Here is a 12,743-nt window from a genome sequence, read left to right on the forward strand (position 1 = left end):
TGTAAAAGTCCATGAAACTCTTCTCCAAAAATCCAGAAGTAGAATTGTGGCTCCAGTGGTAGAGTGTTATCCCTGAGCAAATAATTTTAGGGACTGCCCAGGCCCTGAGTTGAAAAACTATATCACTAAATGAAAGTAAGTAGGGTGAGTATGCACAGATCTGGAAATAAAATTGAGCTAAGGAAGTATTATGCTTATTTTCTTATTTTCTTTCTTTTTTTTTTTTTTGGGGGGGGGGGTCCGGTTGTGAGGCCTGAACTCTGGGCCTGGGTGCTGTCCCTCAGCTCTTCAGCTCAAGGCTTGCTAACGCTCTACCACTTGAACTACAGCGCCACTTCCGGCCTTTTTCTTATGTGGTGCTGAGGAATCAAACCCAGGGCCTTGACCATGCAAGGCAAGTGCTCTACCACTGAGCCACCTTCTCAGCCCCTTTTCTTTTTTTTGTCGGTCATGGGGCTTGCACTCTGGGCCTGAATGTTGTCTTGTCCCTCAGCTCTTCAGCTCAAGGTGAGCGCTCTACCACTTGAGCCACTGCGCCATTTCTGGTTTTCTGAGTGGTTTTTATTGGAGATAAGATTCTCATGGACTTTCCTGCCCAAGCTGGCTTTGAACCTCGATCCTCAGAGCTCAAGCCTCCTGAGTAGCTAGGATTCCAGGTGTGAACCACCAGCGCCCGGTGGAAGTATTAGTTTTTGAGACCCCAACCCTGTGTTTTCTACCTCCCAGCCTCCTGTACTGGGGATTGAACCCAGGGCTTCCACTAGAGCCATGCAACACAGCCCCTAAAGTCCGTTTTCTTGCTTGTGAAAACTAGAAAGCCAGTGTGGAGGGGGAGATTGTGCTCAGTTGGAAGCTTTGTGAAGCCTGTGGCTATCTTCATGACTTTTCAGGGCCTGGGCACTGTCCCTGAGCTTTTTGCTTAAGGCTAGCACTCTCCCGGCTTTTTGTGTATGTGGTACTGAAGAATCGAACCAGGGCTTCACGCATGCTAGGCGAGCACTCTACCACTGAGCCACCTTCCCAGCCCCTGGAACATTTTAAAAAGGTTTATGTCCAATCAAGCACCTGAAGACCCTAAAGCGGAGCTGTGGTTCACGTGGTAAAGTCCCAGCCTTATGTGTTAAGACCCTGAGTTCAAACCCAGTCCCGACACCAACCAAAACTCGCCGGAGAAGCCAGCGATCCGGTGATTGAGGGTCATTGCCAGCCGTGATAGAATAGACCTTGAGACTCCAAATGATCCAACAGTGTTGAAGGGTGGCAGAGTAGTGCCTCGCACAGCACTGGCCCGGCGCGCACTCACACGCGCGCGCGCAGCTGCTGGTTAAATCGGGTGCGGTGGAGCATTGCTCTAATCCCAGCTGCTGCGGACGCTGGCCGAAGGACGGTAGGTTCGAGGCCAGCCAAGGGAAGCAGCTTCTGGGTGTCTTTTATAATGGGGCTTCTGGAAATGGTGCTGTGGCTCAGCTGGGAGAGTGCTAGCTTTGAGCAAAACAAGTGCCCGGGCCCTGAGTTCAAGCCCCAGGGCCGGCAAAGAAAGAAAGCCAGCAAGAAAATCGTCGTCGGCCTCCCCATGCCGGTGATACAGACGCGGGCGCCACGCGGGACGCAGTTGGATTAAAGCAGCCCGGCGCCGTCACTGACGCCCCGGCCCGCTTCGACGTCATCAGGTGGCGCCGGAAGGGCATCTCCGGAAGTAACCTCTCGCTGCCTAGGAGACGGGACGCGGGGCCGGCGGCTCAGAGGGCGGGCTGGCCGTGCCCGCCCGGTCGCCATGGAACTTTCCCCAGAGCCTGGCGATTTTCCTCGAGCCTGGGACGACGATTCGGACCCGGAGCCGGACCCGGAGCCCGATCCGGACGCGCAGGCCGAAGCCTACGTGGCCCGCGTGCTCAGCCCCCTGCAGCCCAGGGCCGCGCCCCCGTGCGCCTCGCTGCTGTCCAGGCCCGCCGCGGCCGCGGGCGCCGTGGAGCCCCGGGCCGCCGCCAAGTTCCCTCCGGTGGGAAGGCCGGGCCTGCTGAGCCTCCCTCCGGAGCTGTTACTCGAGATCTGCGCCTACCTGGACGCGCGCCTCGTGCTGCACGTCCTGTCGCGCGTGTGTCACGCGCTGCGCGACCTGGTGTGTGACCATGTCACCTGGAGGCTGCGCGCGCGGCGCCGCGTGCGCGCGCCCTACCCAGTAGTGGAAGGTGCGCGCTCCGGGGACCCGAGGACGCCCGCCCCGGTCAGGCTTGGAGGATAGGGTGGGGAGAGGTACCTAGGGAGCCATAGGCACCCACGAAAAGCAGGCTTCGTGGCTTTTGCAGCCGGGGCATGGAGGCTGAGACTTGGAGGCTCTGGTGATGCTCGCTTCTTAGTGAATCATGAAGCAGACATTTGGATCTTGAGGTCTCACCAGTTAGGGTTCCTGACCAGGATTCTCTGCTGATACCAAGGCCTTGACGCCTGTTGCAGGAAAACACTGAGACTTGATGTCTTGGGCTGTTCATGGGGCTCAGAATAAGCTCAAGAATCCTCAGGCTTTGGGTATAGCTACCTAAACCCTTTACCTCGGTAGGCATTGACTCAAGAAGGGCCCGAGGGTGGCATCCCTTCCCCTAGCTTAGGGTTTAGGGCTGATGATCACTTACTTATTCTGCTTCCGAGTTTACTGCTCCACAAGAGGGGTGGGGGAAGATGGCATAGGAAGGAGGAGAGACCTGGATTGATGTAGTTGATTTGGAGATGTTGGTTCTGATATTTGTACTCCAGGCCCTTGATGGAACATGAGCACACATAGGCTTATTGATTCCCCTAATGGAGGCAGAGGGGATTCCTCTAATCTGAAGTAGGGGTGGGAGGGGGAAGGGGAAGGGATGGGTGGTGGTCTCCTATGTCAAGGTGTATGAAGATGTCGCTATGGACAATTTGGTCAGACTTTCTTTTAATGAGTTGGATACATAAGCCAGGTGCTGGTGATTAATGCCTGTAATCCCAGCTACTCAGGACGCTGAGATCTGAGGATAAGGATTCAAAGGCAGCCCAGAAAGAAGGGCCAGGAGACTCTTACCTCCGATTAACCAATGACAGCCTCCTGAGTAGTTAGGATAACAGGCATAAGGTTCTGCTGCCTAGCTTTTTATTTCGGTTTTGAGACAGGGTATCATTAACTGTCCTGTCAGGCCTGTAACTCAAGATCCTTCTGTCTCTACCTCTAAAGTATCTAGAAAGCTGGGCACTAATAGTGCATGCCTATAATCCTAGCTACTGAGGAAGCTGACATCTGAGGATTGCAGTTCAAAGCCAGCCCAGTCAGCAAAGTCATTGAGAATTTTTTTTTGGGGGGGGCAGTCCTGGGGCTTGAACTCAGAGCGAATCGAACCCAGGGCCTTATGCATGCAGGGCAAGCACTCTACCACTGAGCCACCTTCCCAGCCCCCAGCCCTTGAGATTCTTATCTCTAACCACCAAAAAAGCCAGAAGTGGAGTTCCTTGAGCAAAAAAAAAAAAAAAAAAAAAAAGCTCAGGGACAGGGCTCAGGTCCTGAGTTCAAGCACCAGAAATATCACACACACACACACACACACACACCTGTGTAGACACCCCTGTGCCCTCCCCATACATACAGCGTAGCTAGGATTATAGTTCTGAGCCACGGTACCCCACTAGGAGGCTGAATCGTGAGACCCCAGCCTGATGATTGAAGGCCTGAGGTTGAACCTCCTTGGCTTCCTGAAACTACCATCTGCCTGGCTTGGGTTGGGGGAATGAAGGCTGGAAAGGTGGGCTTGAGACCCAGTGTTTGGAAACAGCTGGGAGGTGAGCACAACCAGCCGAGGAGGTGGGTGAATGATTATCTCAAAGGCCAGAACCTGGGTCTACCTGGAAGAATCTAGGTGGTGCTTGCACCAAGTCTGGCAGCCAGGGGTGGGCTCAGCCAGCTGGTGCCCAAAGGGGACCCTGTGATGGTGCCCTACAGAGGAGGACTTCGACTGGCCAACAGCCTGCATTGAACTGGAGCACCACCTGGCCTGCTGGGCGGAGGATGGGCGTCGGGCTGAGTACTTCTGCCTGGCTGATGGGCACATTGCATCCATTGACTCAGTGCTGCTGCTCCAGGTGAGGCGAGCTCGTGGGGAAGGACAGGCGGAGATGGGCCAGGGCGGCCCCAGCTCCATGTCTCTTTGCTCCCCTCCCAGGGTGGGACGCTCTGTTTGTCTGGCTCTCGAGATCGCAATGTCAACCTGTGGGACCTGCGGCGGCTAGGGGAGGAGCCTAGCCGGGTCCTGGTCAAGTCCTTGGGCACAGAGAAGAACAGCACACACAAGGTGAGTGCCCACCAGGTGTGGATGGGGGAGAGGGGAGGGGGAGAGATGTGGGGTGGGAAGGTGCCAGGCTGGCCAGATTCCATTCCTGCTCAGCAGTAGCTGGTGGGACTTTGTGTGACTGCACTGGGCCCTGGTTAGGATGAGGCTGATTGGAGATGGGTCATGCGTTAATGTGAACACTCAACTTTCAGGCTTTGGCACAGTAGATGTCAATAGGCTGAGCGGGGCCAGGCATGGTGATTCTCACCCGTAATCCTAGCACTTGTGGAGACATTGGTTTGGGAGTTCCGGGCCATCCTGAATTGCATGGCCAGGTTGTGTCCCAAAAACAAGCAAAAAGAAAGAAAGAAGAAAAAAAGCTAGGCACTGGTGGCTCACACTTGTAATCTTGGCTACTCAAGAGGCTCAGATCTGTTTAAAGCTGGTCAAAGCAGGACAGTCTGTGAGACCTAAAGTGGTAGAGTGCTAGCCTTGAGCAAATAAGCTCAGGGACAGCGCCCAAGCCCTGAGTTCAACCCCATGCCTGACCACAAAAAACAAAAAAAGAAAAAAGAGTCCCTCTTGCAAGGCTGTCTTTGGGGACTAAATGGCTAGATTGCTCACAGCTGTCTATGCCAGGCAGCGCCTCCACCACTCATTAAGATGGTCCAGGGCCACTGGCGTTTGGGGTCCAAATCCCAATCTGCTACATCCTGGTTGTGTAACCTTGGGTGGGTGACTCAACCTCTCTGTGCCCCATTTCGTCATTTATGAAATGAGCTCTCTGTTACAGTACCATCCGTGGAGGATTTGGGGAGAAATGAGTCAGTCTACCACTCTACCACTGAGCCACCTTCCCAGCCCAAGGGCCCTTGTTTTTGGAGGGGAAGGGGGCCTTTCTGGGGATGGAACCCATGGCTTCCTGCATGCTAGGCACGCGCCCTGCCCCTGAGCTATACCCCCAGCCCAGCCCCTTTTTTTGTTTTTTGTTTTGTTTGGTCAGTCATGGGGCTTGAACTCTGGGCTTGGGCACTGTCCATGCACTCTTCAGCTCAAGGTGAGCGCTCTACTGCTTGAGCCACAGCGCCACTTTCGGTTTTCTAGTGGTTTATTGGAGATAGAAGAGTCTCACGGAGTTTCCTGCCCAGGCTGGCTTTGAACTGCAATCCTCAGATCTCAGCCTTCTGAGTAGCTGGGATTTCAGGTGTGAGCCACCAGCGCCTGGCAGCCCTTTTGTTTTGAGATAGTGTTTCCCTCACTTTGTCTGGGCTGGTCTTACTTAGTCTCATGACCTTTTTGCCTGGGCCTCCCTGGTAACTGAGATTAATGAGATTTTCTTTTTTTTTTTTTTTTTTTTTTGTCGGCCGTGGGGCTTGAACTCTGGGCCTGGGTGCTGTCCCTCAGCTCTTCAGCTCAAGGCGAGCGCTCTACCACTTGAGCTACAGCGCCACTTCCGGTTTTCTGGTGGTTTATTGGAGATAGGAGTCTCATGGTCTCTCCTGCCCGGGCTGGCTTTGAACCGCGATCCTCAGATCTCAGCCTCCTGAGTAGCTAGGATTACAGGCATGAGCCACCAGCGCCCGGCTTAATGAGATTTTCTATGTGGTAGAGTGAAATTGTTACAGTGTGGAAGATTTCCCTCACTTGCACTCGGTGCACATGACAGAATTGAACAGAGGCAAAAATGTGCAATGCGCAGGCGACAGCAGAGTTCATGAAACGGAAGCCATTTCAGGTTCCTTGCTGCTGCTGCTAACTTCAATCTACAACTGCATGCTATTAAGGATTCCTGATTCCAGCATCAATAGCTCATACCTGTATACCTAGCTACTCAGAAGGCTGAGATTTGAGGATCAAGGTTCAAAGGCAGACAGGGCAAGAAAGTCTGTGAGGCTCTTATCTCCAGTTACCAGTTGGAAGTGGAGCTATGTCTCAAGTGGTTAAGCTCCAGCCTTGAACACAAAGGTCAGGAACAGCTGTGGCTCTTGAGTTCAAACCCCAGGACCAGCACATGCACACATGCGCACGCGCACACGCAAATACACACACACACACCACCAAAAATCAAACCAAAACTAAAATCAAGAATTGCCTGAAAGGGCTGGGAAGGTGGCTCAGTGGTAGAGCGCTTGCCTTGCATGCCTGAGGCCCTGGGTTCGATTCCTCAGCACTACATAAGCAAAAAGAAAAAAGCCGGAAGTGGCGCTGTGGCTCAAGTGGTAGAGCGTTAGCCTTGAGCTGAAGAGCTGAGGGACAGCGCCCAGGCCCAGAGTTCAGGCCCCACGACTGAACCCCCCCCCCCAAAAAAAAAAAAAAGAATTGCGTGAAAATTCTTTATTTTATTTTTTTGTTGTTTTGGTCTGCCTTGGAGCTTGAACTCAGGGCCTGGGTGCTGGCCCTCACCTTTTGTGCTCAAGGCTAGCACTCTGCCACTTTGAGCCATAGTGCCACTTCTGGTTTTTTGGTGGATCATTGGACGTTCCTACCCAGGCTGGCTCCTCAGATCTCTGCCTCCTGAATTGCTAGGATGACAGGTGTGAGCCACTAACATCTGGCTTGTCTGAGAATTCTATCATGATATTTTTCCTTGATTTCTGAGTGTGATCAGTGGCAGAGCACTTACCATGACTACACAAGGCTCCATCCTTAAAGTAAAAACCAGTGTTACTGGTTCTGAAGTAGACAGACCCGCAGGCCTGAACCCCGTCTCAGAGACTTGGCCCTCCATTGTTTGTGTCTCTTGTGGGGTGGGACGGTCACTGGCACCTGTCAGATTTTGTGTTGGGGAAGAAAAGCTGTGTGGCTTAGGGTGAGTCTGTTTACCTGTCTGAGCCTCAGCTTGCCTGCTCGACCCATGGGCGCGGGGGCTGGCGTGACGCGGTGCCCTGTCCCACAGGGCTGGGTGTGGTCGCTGGCGGCACAGGACCACCACGTGTGCTCTGGCTCCTGGGACAGCACGGTGAAGCTATGGGACATGGCGGCTGAAGGGCAGCAGTTTGGAGAGATAAAGTGTGAGGGGCGTGGGCAGGGGAGTGGGGTGGAGGGCCCTGTGTGGCCTCTGCCTCAGCGTGTGGTCTGTGTGTCCCCAGGGGCAAGGCAGCCGTGCTGTGCCTTGACTACCGCCCTGACATCTTGGTGGCCGGGACCTATGACCGGAAGGTGGCCCTCTACGACCCCCGAGGTGGGTGCGGGACACCGTGGCCCCTGACTGGCCCCCCAGCCAGCGCTCCACCCCCCACCGTGCCATGTGCGCGCAGGGCCACTCGGCCCACTGGGGGATCCTGACCCCCACTTGCCAGCCGTATGACGCCAAGCACCCTGGAGCCCCAGTTATTCCTATTATAAAATCTCGGTCATGGGCTGGCCGGGCACGTGGGCATAGTGTGCCAGAGGCCGCCGGTTCCCCCCAGCTCCTGCACGTTCCCTTCCCTCCCTCCCTCCCTGCCGGCCTTCCCTCCCTGCCGGCCTCCCTGCCTGCCTTCCGTCCTTCCTTCCTTCCTTCCTTCCTTCCTTCCTTCCTTCCTTCCTTCCTTCCTTCCTTCCCTCCTTCCCTTCCCTTCCCTTCCCTTCCCTTCCCTTCCCTTCCCTTCCCTTCCCTTCCCTTTTGGATGACACTGGGGTTTGAACTCGAGACCTCTGCCACTTCAGTCACACCTCCAGCCCCTCCGTCTTAGTTACTTTTCAGATAAGGTCTCATGATTTCCCCGGGCCAGCCTCTGACAGAAGTCCTCCAGCTCTAGCCTCCCCAGGAGCTGGGTTTACAGGCAGGCAAACCACCACACCTGCCTTGTGTGGTTTATCCATGTATTCCTATTCTCTGCCACCGAACGTCTGCTGAGTCATGGCTCTAGTGGCAGAGTACCTGCCTAATGTGTGCAAGGCCACGAGTTCAAAGCCTGGTACCGGAAAAAGAGAAAAAAAATAAAAATAAAAACAAGAAAGAAAGGGCACGCTGGAGCTGGAGCTGGGGTCAGGGTGGATGAGGTGCGCACCCCTGTAGTGAGAAGGCAGGAAGAAGCAGCGGTGGGGAGGCGCGGGACTGTGGATCTAGCTGGGGGAGGGGGAGGGGGAGAGGAGGGGGGGAGCTACAGGATGTAGGGTTGAGCGGCTGGGAGGTTCTGGCCGGGTAGGATGGGGGCCTCTGATGGCGCCCTCCACGCCTGCCCCCCCAGCTGGCCCAGCCCTGCTGCAGAACTGGCGGCTGCACTCGGGCGCCGTCCTGGCGCTGCTGGCCGACGACAGGCACATCATCTCCAGCAGCGAGGACCGCACGCTGGTGGTGTTCGACCGGCGGGCCAACCGTGTTCAGCAGCGGCTGCAGGTGGGACTTCCCCTCCCTCCCCTCCGCCCCGTTCCCGGGGACCCGGAGGGACCCGGGCTGCAGGCCAGGCCGCTCCAAGCCGTGTGTCTGCCTCCTGTGCACAGATGGACTCCTACCTGCTCTGCATGTCCTACCAGCAGCCCCAGCTCTGGGCCGGCGACAACCTGGGCCAGCTGCAAGTCTTCGCCAACCGCCATGGCTGCTTCCAGCGTGTCCGGGTGCCAGGACCCCAGCCCTTGCCTGTGCCCCCGGGGGCGGGGCGGCTTGGGGGTGACTTGCCTGTCCACTGACCCCCCCTCCCCCACAGTCCTTCAACGTGGGCCATAGGTCGCACATCACAGGGATCAAACACTCTCTGGGAGCCTTGTACACCACGTCCATCGACAAGACCATCCGGGTGAGGACAGCACCCCACCCCGACCCCATCGCCCAGAGACCCCCACCTGTTCACCTCTGACCTCTGCCCCTCCCAGGTCCACGTGCCCACGGACCCGCCCTGGACCATCTGCACCCGCAGCCACCACAGAGTCCTGAATGGGGTAAGCCCCGCCCCCAGCACCCCCCCCAGCCCCCTGCCTCCAGGCCCCCCCTGACTCCCGGATCCCCACCCCCACCCCATCCAGATTTGTGCTGAGGGCAACGTGGTGGTGGCCGCCTCGGAGGGCTCCTCGCTGGAGGTCTGGAGGCTGCAGGCCTGAGCAGGACGCCGCCGCGGCTGTTGGTGTGCACTGCCCGCCCAGGCAAGCCTGGCCTCTTCCCGGGGACCTCCCCCACTGGTGCTGCTCTGCCCTGCCCCACAGGCCTGGGCACGGGGTCCTGGGCCTGGCTCGGTGCGTCCCGTGCTGGCCCCCACCTGGCCACCTCAGGCACCTGCCGCCCACCCTGCACCTTGTATGTCGTTTTGTGGAAAGGGTCTCACTGTGTAGCCAGGCTGCCTCCCGCTTGTGGCTCCTGGCCGCTGGGATGCCAGGTGGGTGCTACCGTGCCCGGCCGGGGCCCTGGTTCTGTTAGTGTTTGGAAACTCCTCTCTGGTGACAGTGAGGAGGAATAAACCTGTGGAGTGTACAGACTGGTGGCGTGTGGCTTCCTCTCCCCCGCCCCGGCCTGGGATGGGGGCCCTGGAGTGTGCCCTGGGGAACCCAGCGGAGGGACGGTGAGCAGCAGCTGCTGCCCTGTGCCCCCCAGGTGTGTGTGGGGAGGGAGAGGGTGCAGGGGAGGGGTGAGGCCTGTGCGTGTGTGCGTGCCGCTGCCCTGCCTGGGAACTGGCCAGGGTTGGGAGGGAAGGGGGTGGGGGGTCAGATCCCTTGTGCCCACAGTGGCCCTGTCCCCCCCTTACCCCCCTCTGCCCGCCCAGTCCAGGTGAGCCGCAAGGAGCAATCACGTGATGTTTATTGGAGGGTCCCCCGTTGCCAGGGAGTGGGGCTCAGAGAATGGCACAGGGCTTCTTCTCCTTGAAGGGGTTGGTGGCAGCCGGGATGCCCACCAGGAAGGGGTCACTTTTGGCCTGCTCCGTGCAGAACTGCAGCAGGTCGCGAGCTGCTTTGGACACCTGCAGACCCATCTGTCTGGTCAGCCAGGCCGCCCCCCATCCCCAAGCTGTGCCCCCTCGCCCTCCTCCCCTCCCCCCACCCTGCCCTCACCTTCACGCGGTCGATGCCCGCCTCCATCCGCAGCTGCTCCACCGCCCGGCGGGCCTGTCCAATGTCACTGCCGATTGCCACCTTGCTGGACATCTGGGGGGTTGGGGGTGGGAGGAGGCTGTGAGCAAGCCAGAGCCGCGGCCCTGCCTCCTGTGGGGGCCCAGGGTGACCAGCCGGGCTCACCTCGAACCTCCCTCTGCCGAGGACTCCTGAAGACGCCTGGCTGCCCGCTCCTCCCAGGCCGCGGCCACCCTGCTCGCTCCGGCCCCCTCCCCCACAGCCTGGCCTCTCCAACCCCCACGGAGACTTTGAAGCCAGAGCCCAGTGAAATGTCACCAGCTGCCACAGCAGAGGGGCTCCCTGCCCTAGGAGGCCCAGTGGCTGCCCTGGTGTCACGTGTCCCTTGGGTCCCCTGGGGGTTGAACAACTTGGCTGAAGAAGCAAGAACACCCAGGCCTCGCATTAACCTGCTGGGTCCCCTGTTGACCGTGCACACCCTGCTGCTGGCCCCCCCCTCTAGCCCCCCCTCCCGCCCCCCAGCCTGGGCCGGGGACCTGGCCTGCCTCTCCTCTCCCTGTGGCAGTACACACTCTCTCACCCCCCAGGAGACTAGATTCTGCTTTTAAGTCCTTGAATAAAATCTATCTTCCTGGGGCTGGGGTCTTTGGGTCAGGTCCTGGGTTCCATCCCCAGACCAGCAAAAGGAAAAAGAAACACGCCGAGCCAGGCGCCTGTGGCTCACACCTGTCCTAGCAGATTTCGGTTCAATGAACCACTCAGAAAACTGGAAGTGGTGCTGTGGCTCAAGTGGTAGAGAGCTAGCCTTAAGGGAAAACATTCAAGGATAGCAAGCCCATGATGAACCTGTCCCTTCCTTCAAGGATAGCAAGCCCATGATGAACCTGTCCCTTCCACACACACACACACACACACACACACACACACACACACACACACACACACACACACACACACACACACACACACACAGTGCTGGAGATTAATCCTGAGCCTCACTAGCATGGAGTCAAGTACAGATTTTTTAGCTGAGGGTGGAGCCATTTCCTGGAAGGCAGAAGGGGCAGGGTTAGCTGGAGGGACAGTACTGGAAGGGGCAGGGTTAGCTGGAGGTTCAGTACTGGGGTTTGGGCTCAGTGCCTCATGCTTGCTAAGGCAGGTGCTTCACCATTTGAACCACCTCAGTCCTTATCAGGCAACTCAGATCTAGGTGAGGATGTCAAGAGGTTCTGATTCCAAATAAAGGAGGTACATATCCACCTTGGGGCCTTTGCATGGGTGGTTCTGTCTCCTGTGGGGGAAATTGATGTCTTTCTAGATCTTTTTTTCTTTTTTTTTTTAATTTAATTTTATTTGTGAACATACTGTACAGAGGAGTTACAATTACATGGGCAGGATAATGCGTACATTTCTTACCAAGCATTGCAGCCTCCTCCTTTGTTTACCCTTCACATCCCTTTCCAGCCTCCCCCCTCCCCTAGATCTTTTTTTCTTCTTCTGCCAGTCCTGGGGCTTGAACTCAGGGCCTGGTCACTGTCCCTGAGCTTCTTTTGCTCAAGGCTGGCGCTCTACCACTTGAGCCACAGCACTGCTTCTAGCTTTTTCTGTGTATGTGGTACTGAGGAATCAAACCCAGGGTTTCATTCATGCTAGGCAACCATTCTACCACTAAGCCACATTCCCAGCCCCTCTTCCTAGATCTTTGTATAGAGTCTTTCTCAATCATCTGCCTTGGTTCAAATGTCCCTTCCTTGTAAACTTTCCAGTCACCTGTCCCTCCAATGCACCAATCCCTCCACCCATTCCCATTCTTGTCATTGATAATCCTGATGAGATCCTCAAGGACACTTGACTTTGTTGGTAATTATTTTTACTTTTATCAGTCGTGGGGTCTGGGCGCTGTCCCTCAGCTTTTCAGCTCAAGGCTAGCGCTCTATCACTTGGGCCACAGTTCCACACTTGAGCCACACTTCCAGCTTTTTCTGCATTTTCTGCATATGTGGTGCTGAGGAATGGAACCCAGGGCCTCATGCATGCGAGGCAAGCGCTCTACCACTGAGCCACCTTCCCAGCCCCTTTTGTTGGTAATGTTCTATTCTTTCCATCAGATAACGCTCCCCGATGGCAGGGTCCCCATTCTTCCCACTAAATCTCAGGACCTAGCCCTGTCCCGAGTGTAGGACAGACTTCATGTTCTCCATGAGTCTTTCGGAAGTGGGGGAGACCTGGACCCCAGACCCGGCGGCAGGCCTCTCAGGACATGGTAGCTAAGGAAGAAGGGGCCGTGTCCTGTGTGGGGGCTGCGGGGCACCAAGAGGAATCACCACCCTGCAAAGCGGCGCCCGGCCGGCGAAGCCGGAGAAGCTTGGCTCCTCCAGGCTCCCGTGGTACGGAACCGACGCGCAGACATGGCAGCGCCCTCGGACGCTGGCGCCGGCCACGTGACCAGGGGCTTCCGGCCCGCCGCGGGCTCTGGAA

General features: G+C 56.9%; 2 protein-coding genes across 2 annotated transcripts; one reads left to right on the top strand and one right to left on the bottom strand.

Moving 5' to 3' along the window:
- Positions 1 to 1,673: 1,673 nt before the first annotated feature.
- On the top strand, positions 1,674 to 9,667 carry LOC138817689 (F-box/WD repeat-containing protein 9-like). The gene is made up of 10 exons (XM_070008239.1): positions 1,674 to 2,189; positions 3,959 to 4,098; positions 4,179 to 4,307; positions 7,183 to 7,295; positions 7,376 to 7,467; positions 8,459 to 8,607; positions 8,712 to 8,825; positions 8,915 to 9,004; positions 9,081 to 9,146; positions 9,231 to 9,667. The coding sequence occupies exons 1-10, from the start codon at positions 1,775 to 1,777 to the stop codon at positions 9,303 to 9,305; spliced, it is 1,383 nt and encodes a 460-aa protein (XP_069864340.1). The 5' UTR covers positions 1,674 to 1,774; the 3' UTR covers positions 9,306 to 9,667.
- Positions 9,668 to 10,030: 363 nt separating this feature from the next.
- LOC138817657 (putative guanine nucleotide-binding protein G(I)/G(S)/G(O) subunit gamma-14) lies at positions 10,031 to 10,340 on the bottom strand. Its single transcript, XM_070008178.1, has 2 exons — positions 10,248 to 10,340; positions 10,031 to 10,156 (listed from the first exon to the last, which is right to left on the bottom strand). The coding sequence occupies exons 1-2, from the start codon at positions 10,338 to 10,340 to the stop codon at positions 10,031 to 10,033; spliced, it is 219 nt and encodes a 72-aa protein (XP_069864279.1).
- Positions 10,341 to 12,743: the final 2,403 nt, after the last annotated feature.

Source organism: Dipodomys merriami, unplaced genomic scaffold (genome assembly GCF_024711535.1).
Source record: "Dipodomys merriami isolate MVZ:Mamm:240054 unplaced genomic scaffold, mDipMer1.0.p SCAF_70, whole genome shotgun sequence".
NCBI classification, from domain to species: domain Eukaryota; kingdom Metazoa; phylum Chordata; class Mammalia; order Rodentia; family Heteromyidae; genus Dipodomys; species Dipodomys merriami.